The following is a 27998-nucleotide window of genomic DNA, read 5'->3' as shown; positions in this document are numbered from 1 at the left end:
CATACTAGAAGGCGGGGCTTCATTCTCCATATTGACCGTTATACTCTTCCCCTTTCAAAACTATACAAGTGACATGTCTTGTGTATTCTGTTAGTTCATTTCAGTAGCTGCATTCTCCGAAGGATGCAGACTTCAAAGGTGAGTCCTTCGAGGTCCACACAGGCCGAACCAAGTGTTTTGAAATGAGACGATCTAGCCTAAGGAGGAAAAATCTCGTCACCAGGCGACAGCAACAGTTGCTGTTAATAAGCGGTAATAAAATTGTAATTACTTTTTTTTTTCAGTGATTTTGAAATGGATTTAAAGCAATCTAAAGGCAAAGCCGGGTTTACAAAAGCTACAAATATATTTTCTTTGATCCATACATGTACACATAAACATGTAAACTGTCTATAAAAGAACTTTTTAGTAAGACATGTCATACTTTTTTTTTTTTTTTTTTACATGTGTTTAGATTTCGAAGTTAAAATGAAACCTAATTTATACATTTAATGCAGAGTTTTCATTTAAAATGTCCTGTCGTTATCAGCATGCAATGAATCTTGGGATGTTCGAGGCCGCAAAAGATCCACCAGTTATGTCCTTCATTACCTGGAAAATGAAGGATACATTTTTAGGCTGCACGTGAAGGAGCTTTCGAATTTTTTTGAAATTAGACAGCCTTCGTCGTGTCGCAATGCCACAATGCACTTCAAATGCATCCTTCGCAGGATGCAGCCTCTGAAATGAGAAAGAGCCGTACCGTACCACTAAGTCAGCAGACTACTGTTTGTAGTCTAACTGTTTATGGTTGCCAAGCAACATAGAAACTACTGAAAAATAACAGCAATCTTTGAGGTTACCTTAATCAACACTTTTCATCTTTGAACGCAGCTCATCCTATCAGAATTTAAATCAACAAATTTTTCTTTCAAAAACCTTTACAGTAATTAGCAAGTTTATGGTTTGTTTAGTTTGTTAACAGCCTACTTCTTCAGATGTTTACCTTGCATCCACTTTGTAACCGATGGCAACAGTAAATGTTTGCTCTGGGGCTATGACACTATCAGGGTCTGTGGAAAATTTTGCAGACAGCCGAAGTACAGCTAGCATTGTAAGATATGACTTGTAATGCCTTTCATCATCTTAAGTCCTCATCTTAAGTAGTTTTTGTATTGCTCATTATCATTTTACACACGAGATAATCAATCAAAATGTATTAGATTATTCTAATGTCCCAGGGTTACCAATACAACTTCTAAAAAATTCAACAAAAACATGGTGCTCCATTGTGGTCTCTATTTGTCTTAACCTCAAGATTAACTAGCATCCTTTTAAGCAGCCTAGGGTAACACATTTGAACAGCAAACATTAGCATAACATCTGCATGTTTAAATGAAGTAAATCCAGCAAACACAAACGAAACATAGTGCAGGCAAAGTGCAGCGAGCTATTAAAAGCTCCACAGCACAGAGGAGGAAGTTTCACACATGAACAGCAGGATCCTCATTACAGCAAACCGCTGTTTATTTCCCCATCAGCATGTACTCTGAGGCCGAGAGCGTTAACAAAACTTCACAGGAACCTGTAGACTTTGCTCGAGCAGTATATTATCCTTATGACGCTTTAACTGCTGCTCTGAAGCAGTTTCAAGAAACAACTACTTACTATAAATATCTAGGGATCTTGCCTAGACTCAGACACTCCTGTAGAAGCACAAGAGATGAAGCCGGTGCTTTCTAAATATACAAACAGCAGGAGCACAGCAGTCTACAGAAACTCCCATGATCATGATCCCTTTCAATCGGCCCATCGAACAGAAGCCAGAATGCAACGCATGGCAAACCAATGATTTACAACAACCCCGTAAAGAAGGAACATGCACTCGCCGCCAACAGTAGCCGGAGGAAGAAACTCTAGAGCCTTTGACGCTACACTGTCGCCAGGCTCACGTCAAAGAGCTAAAGAACTGACAAAAACACTGTGCCTCAAGTAGGTCAGCTCTCCTCCTGGAGATAATCAAGCCCACTCTGACCCTCTATGTGTGAGCGTTTGTGTGGGAGAGAGGGAACTAGGTCAAACGCAGTCAGTTGTTACGACTCGATCATGTGCAGGACTCTTTACGAGTTAGTTCCTGCGCATACACCTGCCCGCATGCACTCCAACCCCTCACGTGACTTACCAACGCTCCGGATCTGGCTCTCATCGCAGTCTTCTCATTGCACAGAGAAAATGGGATTTTACCAGCAGGCGAAGACAAACCCGTGAGAAATCTACAAGCTTTCTGTCTTTCTATCTCGCTCTGATTGTCTGGGGCGCTCTCTCTGTTTTCCCTCTCTTCGCCTGTCCAGCGACTGCACAATGCACATCAATTATTCAGCGGCGGTCTCTGGGTTTCCAGTGCAAAGCCAATCACAGATGGAGTTCTGTGCTAATGGGCTCCTGCTATACCTGGCTCCTCTGCTCCAAGATGTTGCCCGTGGGGAATCAGATTAAGCTCCTCCAAAACTTCAGACACACACACACATACACACAGATATATACAATGACAGCCTGTAAACTGTCTGCAGTGCAAAACCACAAAATGAACAGGAAGCAACGTTGAGTTTCAAAAGGGTTAAAAAAAGAAGCTAGAGAGACAGAGAGAGAGAGAGAGAGAGAGAGAGAGGGATGTGGGGGGCTGGGAAAGAGAAGAGCCTCAGAGGGAGAAAAAAAGCAGCAAATGTCCTCTCACCTCAGATTTATGGTGTTGTAAGTGACGTCCACATGGCTTAAACCCTTGTCATTAGAAACTGATGGAAGCCACACATTCACACACACATACACACTCACACACTCACACACACACACACACACACACACAAGCATCCATGCAATGCGACGGCCACTTTGCCAGAGGGCGGATGGGGCGGGGGGGAGGTGGGGGTGGGTTGTTGGAGCAGGGGCGGCTCACATTTCAAACTTGCAAAGAGAGGGGCGGGGTCTGTCATGGCAGACGGGCTGTATCTTGGCCCGTGACCAAATCATCCCCAGAAAGACTGAGAACAAACAACACGCTTGGATCAATTTGGTTAAAGCTGCGTTCGCAGCCCCACGATTACTGCTATCAAAGCGGGTGAATCCCGTCCATTGGAGAGCTAATCACATGACACTGATGTATAAATCCATCAGACCGCGCACGCTAATTAAGCCCGAGGCTGGTGGGCGGCCCTCTTGAGTGTCGTGCGAGGGTGAAATTAATGGAAACTGTGTTAGCTTTTAACGCTAAGTGCCTAACTTGACACTTGCTAACACTGTTAATTACACACATCTAAAAGTGTTGGATATCAGAAAGAGATCCAGCACTTCCCCGGGCTGTCAATAGCACGCGTCCATTAATGAATTAATACATAGCTGTTGAATTAGCACCGCCTAATCTGCTAATAAAAAAACTGTATCAACAGCAGAAAATTCCTTGACGCTGCAAAACAAAAACAGCAGTGTAATAATTTCCACTGACATCAAATTAGCAGTAATTCATTAAAAGCTCCAGTATACTGCAGCCTCAAAAACTTACAATGTAGAAGGAAGCATCAAGACCTCGGCGCGCACACCGTCTCCCTGCCCGACATTGAGGCGCTGCTTGTGACAGATACCTTTAATATCAAGCTACGAGGGGATGAAATAACTCAGAGAAAATGAGAGATGTCAAGGCTACGGGCTACATGAAAAAGGAGGTGAAGAGCCGAAGCTGGCTCAAACAGGAACTTGAGCTTCCTTTAACTTTTACTGCAAAGCAGTGAGTCATAACCCTCCACCAACACAAACACCTCACTCCAGTCCTCTCTTCAGCGGCAACTTCATTACACTACAAATGAGCAATCTGATCATAAACACCTCAGTGTTAAAAAGAGATGACAGACAAAAAAACATTATAATACAGAATTATCAATTATACACTTTCAAATTTGCACATTGTTTAGGTTACAACAGATGTGTAACATCCTCAAGTAATAGAAGAAAAAAGCAACAGATGCCATCTGAAATTTTCTTCAAATAGGATTTTTCTCAGGCTCCTACAGTATGTCTGGATTTAATAATTTCACTTTTATGACAAATAATAGGTTTTTTTTATCACTTTTAACCTTAAATAACTGAACATAAACATAGGTGGCTGAAAAATGCTCATTGTAGAAAAAAATTACAGATAGCACTTGCATCTGAACTCAACAAAAAAAAGAAATGTAAAGACAAACTCAGCAAAACTATCTTTTTGATTCACTCGACAATAGTGGACTTAAATATTTCTTAACTTTCCAACAATATCTGTAATATTCATCCATTACATTGTAAACTATGATCTGCAACAATACTTTACAATATTGTTTATCTTATCCAATAAATGTAGCTTTGATAAGCATAACACACTCAAAAAAGCAACTCTTAAACGACTTCTAAATATCACACATACAATCAAGCCTAATGAATATCCGGCTGGTTTGTGCTCCAAATTTAAACATAAATGGGTCAACAACAATATCTGTACTCATTTAAAGATCTGTTATGAACAGTTCTTAGTATAAATAGTATTTTAATAATTTAAGAAATCTTTGTCTACTATAAAGAATCCTTTGTGATATGGAAAGCTTCTACAAATGTTAAATTTCAATATAGACCTGTTCTTTTGGAGAGTGCTAAGTACTTTAAATATAACTGGCAAATAACTATTCAACTCAAACAAGACAGCTAATATTAACCGCATATGTCATTTGCAGACTGTTAATACTGTACCCTAAACACAAGCATGACAACTAATCTACAAAAGCTCTGTCCTCTGATCTTCGGAAGACACAGTGGATGTCTGATGTTGAAGTGAGACGTGTACACAGACAGTCAGAGGTGGGCAGAGTTTTCGGTATATTAAACCAACGGGGAGGTCCCTGGGCTTGAATTTCTTGTGTATTTGCACTTGCGTCTTCTCTGTAAACCATGTGTGTACATGACATGTGAATTACGGCTGGGTGCTGGAAAGCGATCCGTCACCTTCGACATGGCGGATTGGTTGCTCTCCTGACGTGCCTCCAGCTGGGCTGATTTACAAGCCGCTGACAGACGTCCTATGTAGAGCAGGAACATTCCTCACCATTGCGTTGAGAGATCGGTTTCACCCCTCAGCAGGGCCATTGGCCAATTTCAGACTTTTGCCCATCAGCTACTCAGAGAACTGTCATGTGTCAGATTTGATGTGCAGCTGTGTCAAGCTACTGTATTTCTAAATAACAGAAAATGGAGCCAAAGACTTGAATATAGTGGAAAGTCTTGTTCATAAAATGTGATTAATAGTGGCCATCATCACTTAATAGGTCTGATTGCATAAACTTAAGCTAATAATACTAACATGTTAATCACGAACACAGATATTTTTAAAACCACAGTTTTTCTAAAACAGAGTATCAGGTGACTGAAACTGTCTGAAAACTCCGGCCAGGGAGAAGAATTTCAGAAACTCCGGGTACAGTGTGGTCATGTGGACAGACACTACAAACAAAGTTTTTGCCTCATGAAGACCCACCCATAACTCACAAAAGTACAGAATTTGTCCCATGCATGAGCTCATTTGACCTATTTTGACTGCTACTGTATGCCATCATAAATAGTGAATCCTCTGTTGGGTGTCGTTTCAGTGTGACTTCAGCTAATCAGTTTTGGCCAATGCTAACAAATATTTTTCATCCAGCTGTGCATCTTTCGCTACAGTATAGTTGAGAAAACATTTTACAAGTAACTTTTATTTTAAATCTTGTTCTTGAAACAAAAAAAGACCAATAAAAAGGTGTGAAGCACCAAAAGCAGCCAACATTACAATTGATTTGAATACTATTTTGGCAAAAATAGTCAAAAAGTGTGGTTATGATGACCATCCGACAAGCTAATTCAGAATAGTGCTTAAAATGTCACTAGAATGCACTATTTAAATTTTATAATTAAATAGAAAATGAAGCGCTATTTGCAAAACGGTTCACTTTTTGAGGAAAAAGAACCCCCCCCTTCCAATAGGCTGGCTACGGGCCTGCATATGAAGCAATTACATTCATACATATAGACAACAACAATAAAGCCGTCTTTCCACTGCAAGACAAGAAGACATTCAAATTCAATGGAGAGTAGTCAAGGAGCTGGCTTGAGTTCCGATCATCTCCATATGCGGAAAAGTCAAATCCAATTTGAGCCGCCGATACACTGAAATGTTTGAACTCCAAGACCATATGCGACTGGCCGACCGGTTGTGATGTATTCCAGTGTTGTCCAAGCAGATCCGTAGGCGCGAAATGAGAAATACTACTTTTTATTGTTTATTTTTTAAATCAGAAAAAGTCTGTAAAAAAAAAAAACACTTCTATTCATAAATGAGTTATAAAAAATATAATTTTTATGTTGTCTCCCCATTCCCTCCAAAATTTTTAGCTGTCTATGAGTTTCTAGTATGTATTCATTCAACCATGATGAATGCACGGAGAATAAAGGTTTTTGCTTTTGCACTTCTTTATTTATTAGAATTACGAGAATTACTTTATTTACGAGACTTAGCTTCCCTCCCATTGTGCACGATGAAACCGATTTTTTTTTTCGACTGCCACTATTCCAACAATCCTGTCCAAATGTTGTGTGCAGTGGAAAAAGCGGCTTAACTGAATATTTTTCAGATATAAAAAAAAAAAAATCTACAAATATAACATTTAAAAGAACATCTTTCATTTTGAACAGTAGTTTTGTATCAACATAAGACTTACAATAATAATAATAATTAAAATTATGAATAATTATTTATTTAAATAATTACCAAAATTATACATTTAATTTATACGTATTAAGTAATTTATTTCATGCTAATTATTATTATTATTATTATTATTATTATTGTTATTATTATTATAAAATGTGATGTGATTTGAAAGTTCTTTAAATTCAGGATAAAAATTTTAGAGAGGAAAAAAAAAAAGCAAAGCATTGTAAAAATTCCTCTGCTTAATGTCTCCTCGCTTCGTACCAAATCTGCTCAATAACAGACTTTAAAAACACTTGAATTGAGATACACCTTGCAATTATCTTGTCGCAACATCTCACTCTGAACAATGGCACACTATCTGCACTTCTGTGTGCAGGCGCAAACCTGATTTAGGAAGTTGACTATTTTCTTCAGCAAAGCGTTTAAATAATAGCAGGCTTTCTGAATGGGCCGATGCGAGTGAGAAACATCTCTTAACAGACAAACACATCAGCTGTCAATCTCTCAACTAACCTGCTCTGATTAAATATCAGCAGCACACGCGTGGAGGGAAGAACTGGATTTCGATCTAAGCGACTGTTGTGACTGACAGCATATTGTTGAAGTACTGTCAAAGGCAATTGTGATGCAGTGAGTAATAATTAACATATGCTCAATAAAAGCAATCTCAGACGAGGTATTTAGCCATTCTTGGTTCAGACACAACTGTGCGCTCTAAAGAGGGAGATTTTAGGCTAAATAATTATCCTATTGCACTGGCAGTGGGGTGCCAAACAAAGCCTGGTTAAAAAGTCTGTCGATAGCGGGTGAGCAGAAAAGATCAGACTGTATAAGAGTGCACACACGTGCAAACGCACACACACACACACACACACACACTCACAAACAGATGCAAACACACAGCGGGCTGATAATTCCTATAATCACAGATTAATACTGGCAGATAATCCTGATGACAGAGAGGTCAGCACTCACAAACCAGCACAAACTGACAGACTAGACTGTATCTACGCACGCACACACACCGTTGACACATTCCTGCAGATCAGAGGATAATCGCACGATCGAGATGCTACAATCACTTTGAACTGATTAGATCTCTCTATTGTCAGCGCACTGTAAATATAATTTCCCATTCAGCGTGTTTGTACTGATTTCTACACTCCCTGACAAAAGTGTTGTCGTCGATCCCAGTTATAAGTGCAACAAATAATAACTTGACTTCAAGTTGATCATTTGGAAAAGTGGCAGAAGGTAAATTTTACTGATGAATCATCTGTTGAACTGCATCCCAATCATCACAGATACTGCAAAAGACCTATTGGAACCTACATGGAGCCAAGATCCTTATAGACATCAGTCAACTTTGTGAAGGAAAAATCATAGTTTGGGGTTACATTCAGTATGGGGGCATGCGAGAGATCTGCTGAGTGAATGGCAACATCAACAGTCTAGTAGGTATCAAGACATTTGTGCTGCCTGTTACATTACACACCACAGGAGAGGGTAAATTCTTCAGCAGGATAGCGCTCATTCTTATACTTCAGCCTCCACATCAAAGTTCCTGAAAGCAAAGAAGGTCAAGGTGCTCCAGGATTGGCCAGCCCAGTTACACAATAATGAACATTATTGTGCATGTCTGGGATAAGATGGAGGACGCACTGAAGATGAATCCAAAGAATCTGGATGAACTCTGGGAGTCCTGCAAGAACAGTTTCTTTGCCATTCCAGATGACTTTATTAATAAGTTTTTTGAGTCATCACAGAGATACATGGATGCAGTCGTCTAAGATCGTTCATAAGCCTAATCTAGAGGCTTTTGCCTTCCATATAAGCCACTTCTGATATCAAATGATCAACTAGAAGACAAGTTATTATTTGTTGTTCCTAAAACTTGAATAGGCGACAAGACTTTTGTCAGGTAGTGTAGAAACCTCATAAGAGGTTAAAACACAATACAGTTACTTCAAACAAAACTAAAAATATTAAAATTTTGAGGGGATTACAAAATAAATTTGGAGATGATTATAATAATTTCAATAATAAAAACAAACAAATAAATAAAAGTAATAATACACAATAAAAAGTATATTCATATCTCTATTCAGATAAGATGGCCCTTGCTAATAAACATTACAATATTAGTCAAATTTATTTTAAGTGACAATTCACGGTATTAACAAACTATTAACTAACACCATAAGCTTAATAAACAACTAATTATTAGTAGTTAGTACGATAAAAAATGGGTTTAGGTTTTGGGTAGGATTAGAGATCCAGAATAAGATCATACTTTATAACTACTAATGAACAGTTAATATCTTAATAATTAGCAAGTAATAAGCCAGTAGTTATTGGTGTGAATTGAGACAAACTAAAGTGTTACCAAATCTTCTTATATTCACAGAATATGCAAAAAGCCTTTAATCTGATTATACAGTGCAGAATAAAAGTGCGCTTATGAAATACACTGAAAATAAGGGCTTCTCTGATAAAATAACAACATAGAAATCTGTTCTCTGTTAATAAGCTTTTTCCCATGTTTTCTGGGTTGGTAGATGCACCACGGACCAGATTGTAACATTTAAACATGGAAAAAGTCAGATTTACAAGATAAATGCCATATTTTATTATTATTTATTCATAAAAATTATTATTTGAAATCATTTTCTCTTTAAGTCAGTATACTGATTAAGTTCTGTTATGCAAAAAAATGTGTACTACACTGTAAACTCTTCAAGCATCTGCTGCAAAAAATGCATTTCAGAAACAAGAAAGTCCAACTGACAATTTTATGGCACTATAACTGTTTAAAGATAACATTAACAAGAGCTCAAAGCATAAATATATGAATCTGCTGGCGTTTATCCATTACAGGTGCTTAACATTTTTTTACGAGAGGCAAATAAAAGCGTAATTCGGAGCGTGAGCGAATGACTTTTGGCCCATCCTCACAGCTCAGTGTCAGCTGCTCTGTATAACAGAGACCAAAATATATCATCATTTATACATATTTTCCACATAATAATCAAAATAGTAATATATATATAGGTTTTTTCCAGCAGATTTTATCTTTTCATGTCTAATTATATATATTTTTTGCTGCCAAGTTTAGAATAAAATTTTATATTACTTAAAAAAAACTTGCCTTGCCTACGAATTTATAACTGTACTCGCACTACTACTAATAGTAATACTATATAATTGCAAATGATTTTTACTTATACATGTTTTTAACAATTATGTTTAATTATAATTATTTATCATTTCAAATTATTTATTTTATATATTTATAATATTAATATTATTATTTGTAATAATTATTACTAATTATTATATATTATTTATACATATTTCTCATTATAATTAAATATAAAATATGTAAATGTATTGTTTTTTTCTAGCAGATTTCATCTAACATATTTATTTTTTAAAGTTTTATATTACTTTAAAAATGTATATTTATTTATATTTATTACTTGTATATATTTAAAAAAAACTTTAATACATTTTAATATATTTTTTATAATTTATGTTCTTTGTTTTTATTTTCTTATACTTCTAATACTCTGTTATTTCTGTTTATGTAAAGCACTTTGAATTACCGTTGTGTATGAAATGTGCTATATAAATAAACTTGCTTAGCCTACAAACTTATAACTGATTTATTTTTTAATATAATTTTATTATTAATATTATTTTTAAACTAATTTTATTATTTATAATATATTATTTATAAATATTCTTAATAATCAAAATATAAAATATGTAAATGTATTTTAATGTTTTTCTTTATATTTATTATTTAAACAAATTTAAAACTATACTAATACTACATGATTGCAAATATTTTTTTATTTGAATAATTTTAAATGATTCATAATTATAAATAAATTTGGTTATTTTATATTTATTTACAAACATTATTTTATAATTAATTTATTACTAAACTGTAAACAAAAAAAAAAAATATTGGTTGCCTGAAATTTTTAAGCTGAATCAAATTAACCTTATGTGTCCATTGAATTTATATTATGTTAAACTGACTTAAGACATCTTGCGCAACTTATAAAATTAAGTTAGAATATGATGAACTTAGTTTAATATGTTACAATGAACTAAAAACGAATGTTGTTATGACTAGATGATCATATATATATATATATATATATATATATATATATATATATATATATATATATATATATATATATATATATATATATAATTGTTTAATTGTATAATATTTTATTATTTCTACATATAAAATTATATATTTTTTTAAAATTCATGTTAATATTCCCATTTTTATTTACATTGATACATTTCTGCTCAAAGCATAAATATACTATATGAATCTTACAAGGCAACTTCTGGTGTTTATCCATTCCAGGTGCTAAGATTCTTTTACGAGAGGTAAATAAAAGCGTAATTGGGATGACTTTAGGCCATCCTTACAGCTTAGTGTCAGCTGCATTGTATATCACAAAGACAGCGAAACATGCCGGAGTCATCCTGCAGCCGGTACGCGCCGGATTGTGCATTGATCGAGTAATGTGGGAGTGTTTCAGCGAGCGCCAGACACACTGAACGCCGCCACTGTGTGGTGTCGGATGGCCGTCCCTCTGTCGCCATCCTGCCTGTCACCGGGTTATCGCTGGAGCTGCACTTTCTCCACAAACCCCTGACCTGACGTGCATATCTCTTCCCTCTCTTTTCGCAGTGTGTTTGCGTGATGAGTGCAGATAAAGAGAGGAAGGAGAGGATGGGACCGTGGAGGACATGAAACGAGAGGGGCTGTGAGTGTGGCTTTATGGGACTGAGCTCTGGCACTGTCGTCTGCATGTCTGGGGCGGCAGACGCCCTCATGATGCAGGAAAGATGGATGCCCACATGATGCACAGAGTGAAAGAGAGGAAGTCTGAGTCATATCTGCTTCTTCATCTCCTGCTGTGCTGGACGCTACTGCTAGACTCCGCTTCAATTGAAATAACCCAGATATCAGCTGCGACTGAGAAATGCTTCAGCTATTCTTTTTTTCAGGACTAGAGTATTATTAATGGTGCAATAGGTAATCTGCCAAAATGTTAACCATTAAGATTAATATCTTTAAAACACAGCCCCTCCCCTGCTGTCCAAAGCCACCCCTCCTGATATCATGAACTCGCACATTAAAGATGACAGTCATGATGTCAATCACCAGTTAGAAAACTTTATAGTACTATATAATACTACATCTCCCAACAAAAAACTGTATAATATCTATCACCTTTGAAGTTTGAACACAATATATGTTATTTTGAAAAACATTTAAAATATTTTCACATGTCAACACGTCAAGCTAAATACTTTAAATGAATCATTGACTTCTGCTGTATTGATTTGTTTCAAAAACTCAGGCTTCATTACATTTTAAAAGGGCATCTCTGGACATCTTTTATGCTGAAGATACTGTAGCCCTAAAAAAAAACAAACAAACAAACAAAAATCGTTCAGATAACATAGGAACGATATAGCAGAACAATTTTGATGGTTTTAAAACCTTGACTTTTCCAAACCGCGGTATACCTTAAAAACAGTTATCGTCTATGCCTAGCATGCACACATAAATGACGGGAATTATCGGGCTGACATACTTTAATTGGAATGAATATTTTTTTGTGTTATGACTTACTCAGAACATTAAAATACATATAAATACATTTAGATCATTTACTTTAATCATTACTATTGGAATGGGAAGAGACTTTCAACCAGCCCAACAAAACATGTTTCTGAAGACAATCACCTGCCGCACCTTTAAATGCAACACTGATACAAAATACAATAAAATGGTTCAGTGGACTTAAAAAATGTTTTTGTATAGTATTTATCTTCAATTAAATTGGTTTTAGTTTAATAATGATAAAAATTGCTAAAAAAAAAAAAAAAAAACATTTGAAAGTTTTAAAATATATTACAAAATGACAACTACATAACAAAATAAAAAATGTTTTTTTTTTAAACAAGTTATTTAAAATATTAATAATTATATTAAAATTATATGAAAATGTACAAAAAATAATATAATAATAAAAATAGAAACAGTACTATAATATTGAAATAACATAATACAAATAAAAATAATAAAAACTTTTATAAATAACAGGTTTATAAACATAAAAATAGAAAATAATTAATTGTTTAAATCATTTAAATAATTATTTTCTATAGGATGTTTTACAATATTATATCTGTGCCTATACATTAGATTAGTCAGTACTAAAGCCAAACATTAGTAGCCCAAACTTATATGTTAGGAGAAAATATTAAATAAAATGTTTTTAAAAAGACCAAAATCAGAATATCACATTTTGTTAGCTTGTTTTTTTTTTTTATTGTTTTAATATATATATATATATATATATATATGTATATATATATGTATATATATATATATATATATATATATATATATATATATATATATATATATATATATATATATATATATATATATATATATATATATATATGTATATATATATATATATATGTATATATATATATATATATATATATATATATATATATATATATGTATATATATATATATATATATATATATATATATATATATATATATATATATATATATTGCATGAATTTAAATGTATTATGTTTCTAATTCTAAAGACGATTGATGACTAAATTAATATTTTAATAAATATATCTAATAAAAAAAACTGTTTTGTTCAAATGCACAAAAACCTATTAACTATATTCAATGTGAAATTAAAAAAAATTGTAATGTACTTATTTATGCTGACCATTGTATATACAGCATATTTAATGAAAATAATTTTAGCCGTTATCTACAAAGATCAAGAGGAAACCCAAACACCCTAAAAAAATCTGGAAGCCTCAAGGTGTCCCACAGTAACCATGGTTCAAATGGACAGTTTATCTTCATTCTCAAAAGCGAGCCGTGTCAGGCTTTTCTCAAATGAAGTACACTCACACACCTCAACCCCGGCATTTGCGGACCATCTATCTCTGTTTGGCTGATGCCCATCCGCAATTCACTTTGACAAATGTACAAGAACAGGACACTCAGCTTTGGCTGAGAAGGTCAGGATTTCAAACAGAGCTGATTACAAAGCGATGTTGCTCTGCTGATGGATGACTGCTGGAAAGTGAACTCTGGCGGCTCATCAATGAATTATTCGGAGGCGTTTCTGGCACGGTCAGAGCTCCATGTGTAAAATCGGCAGGAAAAGACAACCTCGGGAAGTTAAATCGCCTCATGACGTCTTAAAGAGATGGGTGAGTGTCAGACAGAGGAAAGTGAAAGCGTGCTAATGCATGGCCGTGCGCTGGAATTGCACAAAGATTTCCCGTCACATCACTAGATGAGAAATGTGCATTCATCACAGGCGCAGAGACTTAGTTTTTATTAGCAATGATGAGTGAGGAAAGCATCACAATAAGGGAAAAAGACTCACCTGCCGACTTTGGGGTGAACTTGTCCCGGTTTGCAGCACAAACGGCCAGAAGCCGGTAGCCGAGGTCCAGATCAAAACCCTGCTGCGCTGCCACACGGCTTACAACCTGTGGAGAATAACAGAACAACATTTTAGAGATTATGTATGCTTTTAACTGTAGTTGACAAGTTTAATTCTGATCCAAATAGAATATTTTAGTTTTACCCATTAACAATTACATTATTATTATTATTATTATTATTATTATTATTATTATTACAGATGTTACAATCTTTGATAATGAACATTAGTTTACATCTGCATCTCAACTCAAGCTATTGTCAAAATGTTTGTCATGTTATAATAAGAACAAGCAAACAAGCAGTCTAATGATAAAATAATAATTACCTCTCTGATTTCTACACCTTTTACTTTTTAAAATAAATGTAAAAATACATATAAATTGACCTTTATTTATTTATTTGTTTGTTTGCTTGTTTAACAGGGACAATACACTTGATGTTGTAACACAAAGACAACTGATGCCGCGTACCATAGGGCATATAGCATGAAGCTAATTTGGAGCCCTCATCCCTAATTAGAGAATCCGAAAAGAGCCACATATTGGTTAATAATGTTATGGTAGCTGCTTTAACATTAAATTACGATTGAATTGTCTTTTGTTACAAATATAAAATAGTTTGATAATAAGCAGGAAATGTCCATGGGCCAACGGCATCACCACATTGAAATGGTCTATTGCAGGCATGTCCAAACTCGGTCCTGGAGGGCCGGTGTCCTGCAAAGTTTACTTCCAACCCCAATCAGGCACACCTGGCTAGCTAATCAACCTCTTTTAGGCTTTCTAAAAACATCCTTGCAGTTGTGTTGAGGCAAGTTGGAGTTAAATCTGCAGGACATCAGCCATCCAGGACAGAGTTTGGACATCCCTGGTCTATTGTGTTTACAATTTGAAAGCTGTAGACCAGGGGTGTCCAAACTTGGTCCTGGAGGGCCAGTGTCCTGGAGAGTTTAGCTCCAACCCTAATCAAACACACCTGAACCAGCTAATCAAGCTCTTACTAGATACTAGAAACTTCCTGGCAGGTGTGTTAAAGCAAATTGGAGCTAAACTCAGCAGGACACCGGCCCTCCAGGACCGAGTTTGGACACCCCTGTGCTAGATCCTAAAGTGTTACCATGTCCACTCATTAAACCCATCCTTGGGCTTGTGGTTTTGACTTTTTCAAGTTTATGGAGTTGGGACAGTGAGCAGATGAGGCTAGCAATGTTTTGGTATAATTAGAAATAGATTTGTAGAGAGAGAATTGTAAGTTTATTGCCATATCAGATTATGATCATGTCATGGCAAAAAAAAAAAAAAAAAAAGATTGTTTACCAAATTAAAAAAAAATAAAATAAAGTAAAATAAACTTTTGTATAATTTAAAAAATATTCTAACAAAAAAACAAAAAAAAAACTGCACAATATAGGAAAGACTGACATTTGAAAGTCTCTTAAATCAGGCAAAGATATTAATATTTGTCTGATAACATTAAAAACAGGGCATTCCACTAGAATATGTTTAACAGTTTGGTTTCTATTGCAATATTGACCTTTTGGGGTTTTTCTCTTTGGAGTAAATGTTCATGTTTGAGTCTCGTGTCTGAAAGAGCATCTTCTACAATCTCACCATGTCTTGAGTTAAAACAAAAATGGATTGTCTTCCTATATCAGGCGGGAATTCAAAACATTTATTTTCTAAGCACTAATCTCATTCTTGCCATTTGTTAGAATGTAACTTTTTATTAGAGGCTTTAAATCTGAAGATTGCACTTGTTTAAATATATTTCTATTTATTATGGGCTTGTTTTATTGTGCAAAATATGGTGATGAGTCTTTTCCTGTCATTCCTTGCCAATACATTATAACCATTACTAACATTTAGTTGAGTCGGTTTCAAAGATCCTTCAAATAACTTAAGGCAGATGTCATTTTGCATTTTTCAGAAGTTATTATGGTTGTCAAACATTGTTGAAACTCACTCACATACTTAACTCTGTGTGTACACAACTAGATTAAGCACTAAAAGGTGAACTGACAACAGAGTTGAGCTGGAATAGATACAGTATGAGGACTTTGTGTACTGGTGTGTGTCCATTATTTGCATTCACAAGAGAGTTGCAAACACAGTTCTCTGCTAAAAAACTGAAGGAAAACTCAAGCTGAAATGTTCTAAACACACTCTTTAGCATTAAGGCTATTGAATTTTTCAATAGTCTACATGAGCTATATGCAATTAAGCTTCCTTGAAAATCTAGCCCAGACTCCCAGGAGAGCAGAGAAAACCAGCGGTATACTCACATCACCCAACTAACACCCCACCGCCCCCACCCCTTCCTTGTACACCAAATATCTCTCCAAAAACTACTCATAAAAGAGCAATTTCCCTTTTTTTAGCGCAATCATATCAAATATTTATATATGTGCATGAATAATATATTGAAAGATAAAACAGCCACCTCCACTGATGCCGAATAGTGTTAAGAATGTGTTGATATTTGCAGGGCGCGATTGATGAGTTTTCCCCAGAGATGTGTGCGGCTGGTGCGCAGACGTCTCTGTTTGTTCACTGAATACCCTGATCTGTGGAGACCACAGCCCGCACTTGGCCCCTTGAACTCGCGACTCCAGCTTCTTTCAAAGCATCTTGTGATCTTTCGCCGAACAATTCAAAAGCACGTAAATAAAACCCTAAAGCCACATGTAAGACAGAGATGTAGGTGACAATGCTACAGCACTGAATACATAACTGACGCCTTACCTGTGGAATATCTTAAAGAGAAAAATAAAATTGTCCATAATGTCCCAGTTCCATAATGACCTATATATCCCAGATTTCTCTTCATTAAATATTTAGCATTTTTATTGCAACTTAAAACTTTATGGTCAACTACTGTGCCTCTCCCTGCTGCCCTATAAAAAAAAAATAAATAAAAAATAAATAAATAAATATTTTTTAAATTTAAAATAAAATAAACAATCAAAAATATAACTAATAATTAAATAAGCACTGCCCAATATAAAAAATAAACAATAAATGAACAATGAATGGTAAAAATATATGTATTTATATTACAATAAAAATAAAATAAAAAATTAACAATGAAAAAAATGTAAGAAATAAATAAACACTGCCTTATAAAAACAAAACAAACAAAAAATAACAATGAATGAAAACATTTATAAATAAAATATATTATAACATAAATAAATGAATAAATAAAATATTTAAATAAAAAATAATTAAAAAAATAATAATAACATAACCAATGAATGAGAAAAAAGAAAATATATTTTAATAAAAATAAATAAATAAACATAAAATAAACAATGAAAAAATGTAATAAATAAATAAACACTGCCCTATAAACGCAAAAAAACAGTGAATGAAAAAATATATAAATACAAGATTATAATATAAATAAATAAATTAATTAATTAATTAAATAACTAAATAAAAATAAAATAAACAATAAAACAAATATTATAACAAATAAATAAATAAACAAACACTGCCCTATAAAAAATAAAATAGAAAAATAAATGAAAAAATATATATAATAAAACTAAAAAAAAAACTAAAAAAAAAAAAACTAAATAAATAAAATAAGCATTGAAAAATTTAATAAATGAACACTGCCAATACAACACAACAAATAAAATTAACAATGCATGAAAAAAAAAATTCAATAAATCAAATGATAATATAAATAAAGAAATAAATAAAGGTTGTTTAACAACTGGTTGATTCACTAATCGATTCATCCATTAATTTCTCACAAATAATATATTTTGTCTTTATTGGAGCTTTCCAGCCTCTGCTCACAATTAAATTTCATTATAAGAAAAATTGCATAGGAAAAGTATTTTCACAATGCGTCATCAGTCGAGATGTTGAAGAGCAGAACGCAAACAGTGCCAATAAAGCAATTAAAGGTGGCTGATTGCTGTTGCTCAAAATAATCAATTATTGTCATGTTTTGGATGCACTAATTAATCCAACCAGAAAGATGAAAAACATTTACGTAGAGTAAAGCAACTCAAGCAGAATAATATAATAAAGCTTATTAAACTCTATTAATCCTTTTTTAAGTCCTTCTTTATCATTTTTACATTTGTTTTAGGGTTTACGCAACATAAATATGTTGTTCACATTCAAGTGTCTCCATAACCACATATACGGAGAACTGACAAAATCATGACGCAAGTGAAAACACTCTTCAAACATCTTAGTCATACAAGTTTAGAATAGCGCAAAGCTTAGAAAACACAAACAGATCTTATTTTTAGTAACCTGTTCCTTTTAAATTACATAGCACTTAAATATTTTAGTCCACAGGCACACACTGACTTTCGCTAAATAAAAAAGACTTACATTTGCACAGATTAAGGTTTCTATTTTTCCAGCTAAGCCATGGCTTTAAATATTGCTCTGAATAACATTCAATTTGAACAATTTCACTTTGTCTCCCCTTTCGCTCTCTATTATTCTATCCATCAAAAAAGGCAGCGGCAATACAGAAGGAGAGGCATTCAACCTTTCATAATATCTGCTGTAAAATCTGAACGAGGCTGTGCATGATCTTTAATGACTCATGTATCACACTGCTGCAGCTGTGCACTGCGTTTATCCACTTACTCACCTTCTCAATGCTTAACACCCAGCGCTTGACGTGCAATTTATGTTCCACATGGGGTGCAAACGTGACTCTTCTTAATCATAAATTGTCATACATCTGTTACCAAGGCGGTGCGACAAAAAAAAAAAAAAAACGACAAATCAAACCTGCGCAGACAGATTCCTATTCCTGATTTAATGGTCAAATAATGGCTTAATGGGATTCCACAGTAGGATGGCATCTATTGAAACTGGAAATCTATACACATTTTTTTTGTCCTCCATTTTTTTGGAGGATTTTTTTTTTTGGACAAGCAGAGCTGCTGCGCTCTTGCCAAACTTTAATTTCCTCTCCGCAGCTGCACTTGCCAAACGCAGCAGCCAGGCGAGCTGCCACGAGGGCTGGTATAGATTCCTCTGGCGTTTAGAAATGCATCCTCTCATAAGCCTTTTCCACATAATCTCTCTTCTCAGAATGCAGGCCTAAAATATTAAGTGATTCAACAGAAAAAATAATAATAATGAAAAACATCACTGAGCCACGCAAATCTTTTCAGTTGCAGTCTTTACAAACAGTGGTGCGAAATATACAGTGTACAGCATACTGTAAATGGGCAAACCCTTTAAAGATCTCTCCTTTAAAATACAACATTCTCTAGGATGATACATTATAATTTACAATGCTGCAGATTTGTCAAATCCCCTGTTTCCCCACATCTCAAAGGTGCTCTATTGGATTGAGATCTGGTGACTAGAGTCCAATTGAGTGCAGTGAACTCATTGTCATGTTCAAGAAACCAGTCTGAGATGATTTTGGCGCGTTATCCTGCTGGAAGTAGCCATCATAAGATAGGTACATGTGTTCATAAAGGGATGGACATGATCAGCAACAATACTCTAGGCTTGATATACCCTCCGAATGTTGCAGCGGAAATCGAGACTCAGACCAGACAATCAAAGTGGCACCTGATGTGGTCTTCTGCTGCTGTAGCCCATCTGCCTCAAGGTTGGACGTGTTGTGCTTTCAGAGTTGTTCTTCTGCATACCTTGGTTGTAACGAATGGTTATTTGGTTTACTGTTGCCTTTCTATCAGCTCGAACCAGTCTGGCCATTCTCCTCTGACATTAACAAGGCATTTGTGCCCACAAAACTGCCGCTCACCAGATATTTTCTCTTTTTCGAACTATTCTCTGTAAACCCTAAAGATAGCTGTGCTTGAAAATCCCAGTAGATCAGCAGTTTCTGAAATACTCAGACCAGCCTGTCTGGCACCAACAACCATGCCATGTTCAAAGTCACTTAAATCACCTTACTTCCCCATTCTGATGCTTGGTTTGAACTGCAGCAGATAATCTTGACCGTGTCTACATGGCTAAATGCTTTGAGTGTGATTGGCTGATTAGAAATTTGCATTAACAAGCAGTTGGACAGGTGTACCTAATAAAGTGGCCGATGAGTGTATTTGTGTACATACATTACATTATTCAGTACACTGTAAATAATGCTGGGTTCCACAGAATTGATTTGTGTTGGGACAGGATAATGGAATTAACCAGACTTATTAGTTTATACAAATTTAAGTAGATTGAATATAAAACAATTAAGTTGTCCCCCCCAAAAAACTCTAAATTTTTGTTGTTTCAGCTTATTTTATGTAAGTAGTTTGAACAAACAACAAACATAATTTTTTGAGGTACCAAAGGCAAATCAGGTAATAATCGAATGTAATAATTTAAGATTACAGTGCAAAAATTTGAACACCTCAATGAATGTTAACGAAAAATAAATAGAAAAAAAAATTCCAAAAACAATAAAAAATATATACTATTTATTTTAAAGATTGTAGTTTCCTCATTTAAAGCTATTTTAAATAAATTTAAATATATCATCTTTCTATTCTTATTTTTGTATTATCTTTTTACTATTTTAACAAAAAAAAAAACAGTTTAATAAAACTAAATTGTTAAAATTAACCAATATATATTGTCTATATTTACTGATAAATGGCTCAAAATATTCATTTTCAAAAAGGGATGTACTCGTTTATGCTGTACCCTGTACAATAAAAAAGCCTGTTTGTTTCTTTCCAGAGGAAAGCTCAGTCACAGCACTGCAGAAATACAGGGGCTGACGAGAAAAGACAGTGGAACAGCAGAGATAGTTGTCATCGCTAAAGCTACTGACAGTTTGGAGATGTCATTTATCATTTGGCTGAGTGCTGATATTGTGCAGCTGGGAAACAATGGAGGAACAGCTCCATATGTAGGTCTGCGGAGAGCACAGATCTACCTGCTGCCTGAGGGGAAATGTGTAAGACATGTCCACATCTGTCAGCCAGTGTTCTTATCTCCAGCGCTCTTTCATCTCTCCACCATCCTCACCTGGGGACGAGAAGCTTTCTCCGCTGCTCTCTGAGGGTCCGCACCGCATCAGACAAATTAATTACAATATACACAGCGCAAATAGACTGCACAAACTGTGTGGAGTGAAGACGGCGTCTGGGGAACACATTGTCAGGTACACACATGACATAAGCTCCAGAGAGGAACGCAGGAGCGAAAAACTCGGGCTGTCAGAGCTGTGGAAAAGCACCAAAGAAGGCAGGAAAAAGTGTACGTTAGCATTCATAGCCATTTCAAAAGAAGATGAGCTTGGTTGGTGGAGAAAGTCATGGAAGTATGTGAAGTTGATTTGAGCGAGGTTATGCCACTGATTTAAAAAACTATATGTGATGAAAATGCTGGAAACCTCACAACACTAGAAAACAAACAAAAAAGGATTACCTGTAAATCAGCCAGCACACTCTCAGTTGAAAGTTTGGAAAGAATGTTTTTTTTCCAAAGATGTCTCTCATACTAACCAGCAGTGTTGGGCAATAACGCGTTACTAGTAATAATACAAATAATCCTAATACTGTAACACATTACTTTTTAAATATATTAACTTCATTATCATTACAATATGACGCGTTTGTCCAGTAGTTGGTAAATTAAAAGTGCATTAGGTGCACAAACAGCGGAGCTGCGTACAACGGCCGCGCAGTTGTTCAAATCTGCATTTGCTGACAGACAGTTTGGGCTACTAATAGGAATTATGAGAGATGTCGGCCCGACTCTATTTTTTTTTTTTTTTTCGGGGTTTTCACGTTTATTTTTGACAGGACAGTAGAGAATTAACAGGAAAGCATGGGGAGCAGAGAGAGGGGAAGGATTGGCATAGGACCACGATGCGGAATCGAAACCCGGGTCGCCGCGAGCACCGGAGTGCATGTGTCGACGCACTAACCACTACACCACTGGCACTGACGGCCTGACTCTATTTTATTGGATGAACATTTTTTTGTTTTATGCCTTACCCAGAATATTAAAATACATTTAGATCACTTACTTTAATTAATATTATTGTGTGAATAGACTTTCAACCAGTACAACAAAAATGTTTCTGAAGACAATCACCTACTGCACCTTTAACTAATTTTGGCTTCAGTTTAGCCCACACCTTTCTATATACAGTGGTGCGCAAGTTAGACCGAGTATGCGCGCCAGAGAGACCGAGATACTATTAACATTATTATTATGGTAAAGTTATGTTAATTATGTTTGGTGTTTGAAATAAATAAGCAAAATATCAAAAGAAAAGCACAATTTTCTTTTGATTTTCAATTTTCAGCACAATGCCACTTTAGCTCTCAAAAATGTTTTATGCCTAAATGGTGTTCATTAGGTTCAGAGGAGCACTATGGCTCTTAATTCTGCGAATTTGCATGTGGGATTTTTTTATCAAGAATATGTTTTAATCCAATGGTCAACTCATTCTTGTCTAATAATTCTTTGTGGTGGCGATATATGGATGACTGTTTCATTATTTGGTGTGGCTCAGAAAATTATTTACTTGTTTTTCAACAATTTTTAAATCATAGTAGTTATCATGGTAAATTTTTACTATCGAGTACAACTCATCACAAGTGAGTTTTTAGGCTCAACCTGATAAAGACCATGTAGGTCGAAACGTGACATTGAAATTTTTTGAGAGCTAAAGTGGCAGTATGCCAATTTTCTTTTGATCTTTTGCTACTGTTTTTTGATTGAGCACCTTTGAGATTTCTAGATTTAATGTAATGTGTATTTATAAAGCGCATTTACTGTGTATGGCCATACACCCAAAGCGATTCGCAATCATGAGAGGGGTCTCTCCACATCACCACAAGCGTGCAGCATCTACTCGGATAATGCGAAGGCAGACACATGACAATGGTGCCAGTGCGCTCCCCACATACCAGCTATTGGTGGAATGAAGAGACAGTCATAGAGCCAATTCGGTGGATGGGGATGATTGGGAGGCCATGATCGTAAGGGCCGATTGACGGACTTTGGCCAGGACACCGGGGTTGAACCCCTCCTCTTTACGAGAAGTGCCATGGGATTTTTAAATACCACAGAGAGTCAGGATCTCGGTTTAACATCTCATCCGAAAGACGGCACCCACTGACAGTATAGTGTCCCCTTCACTTTTACTGGGGCATTAGGACTCACACAGACCACAGATTGAGCGCCCCCTGCTGGCCTCACTAACACCACTTCCAACAGCAACCAAGTTTTCCCACATGATCTCCCATCCAGGTACTGACCAGGCTCAGCCCTGCTTAGCTTCAGTAAGTAACCGGTCTTGGGCTGCAGGTTGATATGGCTGTAGATGATATGGGCTGCAGGGTGATATGGCTGTAGATGTGTGCACATTTCTGTTTCTTGGTTGTTCAAATAAATAAGCACACATTTGTTATCTGTATAACAAAATTTATTAGTTTAGTAGACAGTGACACATTTCTGTTATATTTCAGAACACGTTATTTAACTTTATAGCGTTGTATTGCTCAGAAAAATTCTGTGATTTAAAAAAATTGTTTTAGATGTTTTATAGTTGTGTACAACAGCAGATTTTGAAGGAACATTTTTAAGGTTTAAATACAGCAACTTTTATGATGCAGAAGAATCTTTAATTTTGGCTTCTTTTTTTTCTAAATATATATTATTCAGCTTGTTTATCACCTTGTGATTTTTTTTATTTTTGTGCTGCTGATCTGACTTTAATAAATTATTGTTTAAAGAATACTTTTTGTTTAAGTCTGTCTTGTGTTTTAGTTGTGAGAATGCAAATTAATTCAAACTGTGAATTTGTTTAACAGTGTATTCTCCATGCAGCACTGACGTCACGTTATTGGTGGAAGCATTACAAATGTTCTTTGGAAAAGTAACCTAAAAATGACTTTTAACAGTAATGCATTACTTTTTGGTGTACTTTTTAAGAGTTACTTTTTAAATGAAGTAACTAGTAACTTTTATTAGTTACTATTTTATAAATGACTTGCACAACAGTGCTAACCAGTGCTGCCCTAAATAAGTTAATAAGTATATAAGCAAGTAAATTAATAAGTAAATAAATACTTTAATTAATTAATAATTTTTTTTTAATGTTTTTATATTTATAAACATTTTTTTTTTTACCTGTGATGGTAAATCTGAATACTCAGTTGCCATTAATCCAGGGAAACTTTAGAAATCATTTTAATATGCTTATTTGGTGCTCAAGAAACATATTATTTTATTATAATTAATGGTTAAAACTGTTTTTTATTTTTTATTTTATTTATTTATTTATTTGTTTATTTATTTATTTGTTTATTTATTTATTTTTTGCTGTTTAAGCAATAAAAATAATAATATCAGTTATGCCAAAAAGGTTGACGTTTAGCTCAAAAGGCTCCATTAATTAAAATTGTTAAAAAGTTTTCACAAATTTCTATAATTTACACTTAAACAACATACATGAATTCAATGCTAGGCCCTGTTTTTCTTCATGTACACATTGTGTTTAGGTAGGCAACTTGGAATATATAGTGTAGAGTTATTTCATTCTGTCATCTGTGTATAACAGACGAGGTCTGTGGTTTCAATTTACTCTGAACTTGCCATTCGCTAGCAATGTTATACGTAGAAGCTGTGCTGTTATATTTTGTACCCAATTATTTTATTTTGTGTGATGTAGTTATGTATTATATATCCAGCTTACTCAATTAAAAACAAAAAACCCTCCTTAGGTTGACACTAGAGTTGTAATCACCCTGTCTGGGTTTATGCTGCAATAACAACTCTTACTTGCAAGAAACACTGATTCTTCTGTTAAAATAACAATACAAACTGAAAAATAGCATTTAGCAATATAACTACATAGACATTTTAGGATTTATTATGGCCTTCAGTCTCCTGGCTGAGAATCACTGACCAAAGATATACAATAGCAAATCTTTAGAGAGAAAGATAGAGAAAAAAATCAAGGATAACTGATAAGTTTAAGTATAGCTAGAACAGACATTTTCCTAGAGCCTCCAAGCAAATAACTATCTAAGGAATTCAGATCACAGAGTGGGAGTGGAACTGCAATAAGACCAGTGGAAATCAATGGGAAATGTCTGTAAGCCCACAAAAAGCACCTGGACTGAAGGCCTGAACCAGACAGAAGGTAATGCTAAACACAGGCAATGTGCCATAATCAATGACACTCTTAGACAATGTGGGACTGGGGGCTGTTTTTCAACCAACTATATGTTCTGCACCACTAGCATCCCCAAGAAGAACTAAATATGAAAACAAATCATAATCTAAAGGCAGCTACTTTAGGAGGGAATCAGCCAACTATGACTTGCTCATACAGTAGCTGATTTTGTATATTGAGATAAGAGAACATATTTAACATGAAACAAAAAATTAAATACCGTGACATTGCAGTATAAAAAGCAGAGGTTAGAGGAGGGAAGAAAAGAAACAGAGGGGGATAGAGTTGAGTGGGTGGGCTGAGGGACGCATGAAGCGTGACTGTAGCTTTAACCTTCGTCACTGGCCCCTGACATGAGGACAAGACTTGAGCAGCTGCTGTCTTACCGTCAAACATCCCATAAGGCTTTGCTCGAAGGGCCGCTGGAAGGCTCGTGGGTCTCCGCACCAGTCCAGCAGCTCTGTGGCCGCTGTCTGGAAATTGGCCGGATTCTGTAAGTGCTGTTCAAAGAGAAGAACATCACAAAGAGCGCACGATTAATAAAAGAAAACAGTGAGGTTTTAGCATTCTCTCAATTTTTATTAGTAAAATAAATATTATTAAAATGATCACAATGTTTTGAAATAACAACAAAATACTTAATTATGCAGAAATCACTTGAATAATACTCTTGTGTTTACAAAGAAAAACTTAACTACAGGAAATCAAGAATGAGTATTAGTAAACGCACTAAATTAATAATAAAAAACATAAATATTTTGAACTACATAAGACATTTTGATGAACAGAGCAAAGATCATGGTCCTTGAAAGCAAATTGAAAGTGTAAACAAGTGAAAAACCCTCCCAAATTAACAAATGAAAAATAACAAATTTTGAGGGAAAACGTAGGGCTGGATGATAAAATCGATATCGTTATTTATTGACCGAACACCATTGTCAACATCAATGAAAAAAAAAAGTTTAGTATGAAGTTCGATAAGAATCGCCATAGTTTTATTAAAATGTGGCTATTGAGCATGTGCCTTGGAAGCAATGCCAATAAGCTTAGTGTGTCAGTTTGTCATTTTCAAGGGAGGCACGTGACATGCACGTGAACGGCGCACATTTTCCAGTTACACCTAGTTAAAAAACATCTGAACTTTTCCGAATGCTGCAAGCGCACTGTGATTCATATGAGTAGAACTAACCAACCTGCTTCACGCTTTGTATGGAATATACACATTTCAGTAATAATGGCAGACTAACTACCTAAGACAAACATAGTGCAACCAAACACTGCAGTGCTTTTTACTTTTCACCAAAAACTTGCATCAGAGCTGCAGCAACGATTTGTCTGTTTGTCATCCTCTGAGAAAACAGTCGCCTAATTACGAGAGACTTCATGTCAGAATAACAACACATGCGAAAATGAGTGCCGTATAGCAGCAGTAAGGAGACTGTAAGTAAAAAAAGAATGTAAGGATGTCGCCAGAGTGGCTTTTTGGTTTCTTTTCTTGTGCATCTCAGCCACTAGCTCCCAATATGAAAGATTTTTCAGACTAGGGCGTAATGTAGTCTTCACAATTTGTAATATTCAACATGTATTTGAATAATGATGGCTGGTTCCTTTACTTAAAAGCTCAGATTTGATGATCATAATTTGTTTTGTTTACAGAGTTTGAGGATTATTGTATCATTATTATTGACACTTTACAGATGTTGATCTACCTTTATCATTGCACACACTTTGTAACATTTTATTTATCAGGTTTAAGAGTCTCTTAAACACTTATGGTTAATTTATAATAAAGAGATGAGATATTTAGTTTAAATATTTTTGTTTTTGACTAATAAAACTATTTGCCTTAGTAAAATTAAAGTGGTTAAATAAATAAAAATCATAATATTCCTAAATTCAAAAATTCAATAATTATCTATATGGAATGATATGAAACACAATATTATAAAAAATTTTTTGCAATATCACCCAGCCCTAGGGAAACGGTCAATTAATGTTTTTTTTTTTTTGTTTTGTTTTTTTTGCAATATTTGAGTTTACAATATAATTAACAATGCTGAACTTTACATGCACAGTATGTGTTCTGTTATTTTACAAGCTTATTGTGCTAGTGCACATTATTATTCTTTAGGTAAAACAATGAATCTGTCCAAGATAATCCACTGTAAAAAAAAAAAAAAAAAAAAAATTGTAATCTTTAAACTAATCTGACCATTTGTTTCCATTTTTGGAGTGGTGCTCCTATGTTTACTACGTCTTTGGCCACAATTTTCTTAACCACACCGCTCTTACCGCTAGTTTGCTATAAGGAAATGATGGCCAAAAAAGTCCCGCTCCCTACACAATATTACATTTTAGTTGTTCGAACGTCAACATCCTAAAAAAAGTCTCAGCAACTTCTACTTTACATAGATTTTAAACCAAGAACATCTCTTTCAGCCATTAGAAGCAAACTAACAAGCAAATCCAACTCAAACAAATCATTTAAGATCAAGTAAAGCAAAAAGATATATAAACATTTTCCAACAGATTCTGCCTGTAATCTAAATCACAAACAAT

The 27998-nt window shown here is 34.8% G+C and overlaps 1 protein-coding gene across 13 annotated transcripts in view; it reads right to left on the bottom strand.

The window, feature by feature from the left end:
- The window catches only part of zmiz1a (zinc finger, MIZ-type containing 1a), a 249704-nt gene that overhangs the window by 35869 nt on the left and 185837 nt on the right, over positions 1–27998 (bottom strand). For 5 of the 13 annotated variants that reach the window (XM_087278069.1, XM_087278070.1, XM_087278071.1 and 2 more), the window contains 2 exon segments: positions 25826–25939; positions 14230–14335 (listed from right to left, as the gene is read on the bottom strand). In XM_087278069.1, the coding sequence (XP_087134195.1) occupies positions 14230–14335; positions 25826–25939 (220 nt within the window). 13 annotated transcript variants of the gene reach the window in all.

The sequence above is a fragment of the Danio rerio genome, chromosome 13, assembly GCF_052040795.2.
Source record: "Danio rerio strain M-AB ecotype USA chromosome 13, GRCz13ab, whole genome shotgun sequence".
In the NCBI taxonomy this organism is placed as follows: Eukaryota; Metazoa; Chordata; class Actinopteri; order Cypriniformes; family Danionidae; genus Danio; species Danio rerio.
This window is presented reverse-complemented; position numbering and strand designations above follow the sequence as displayed.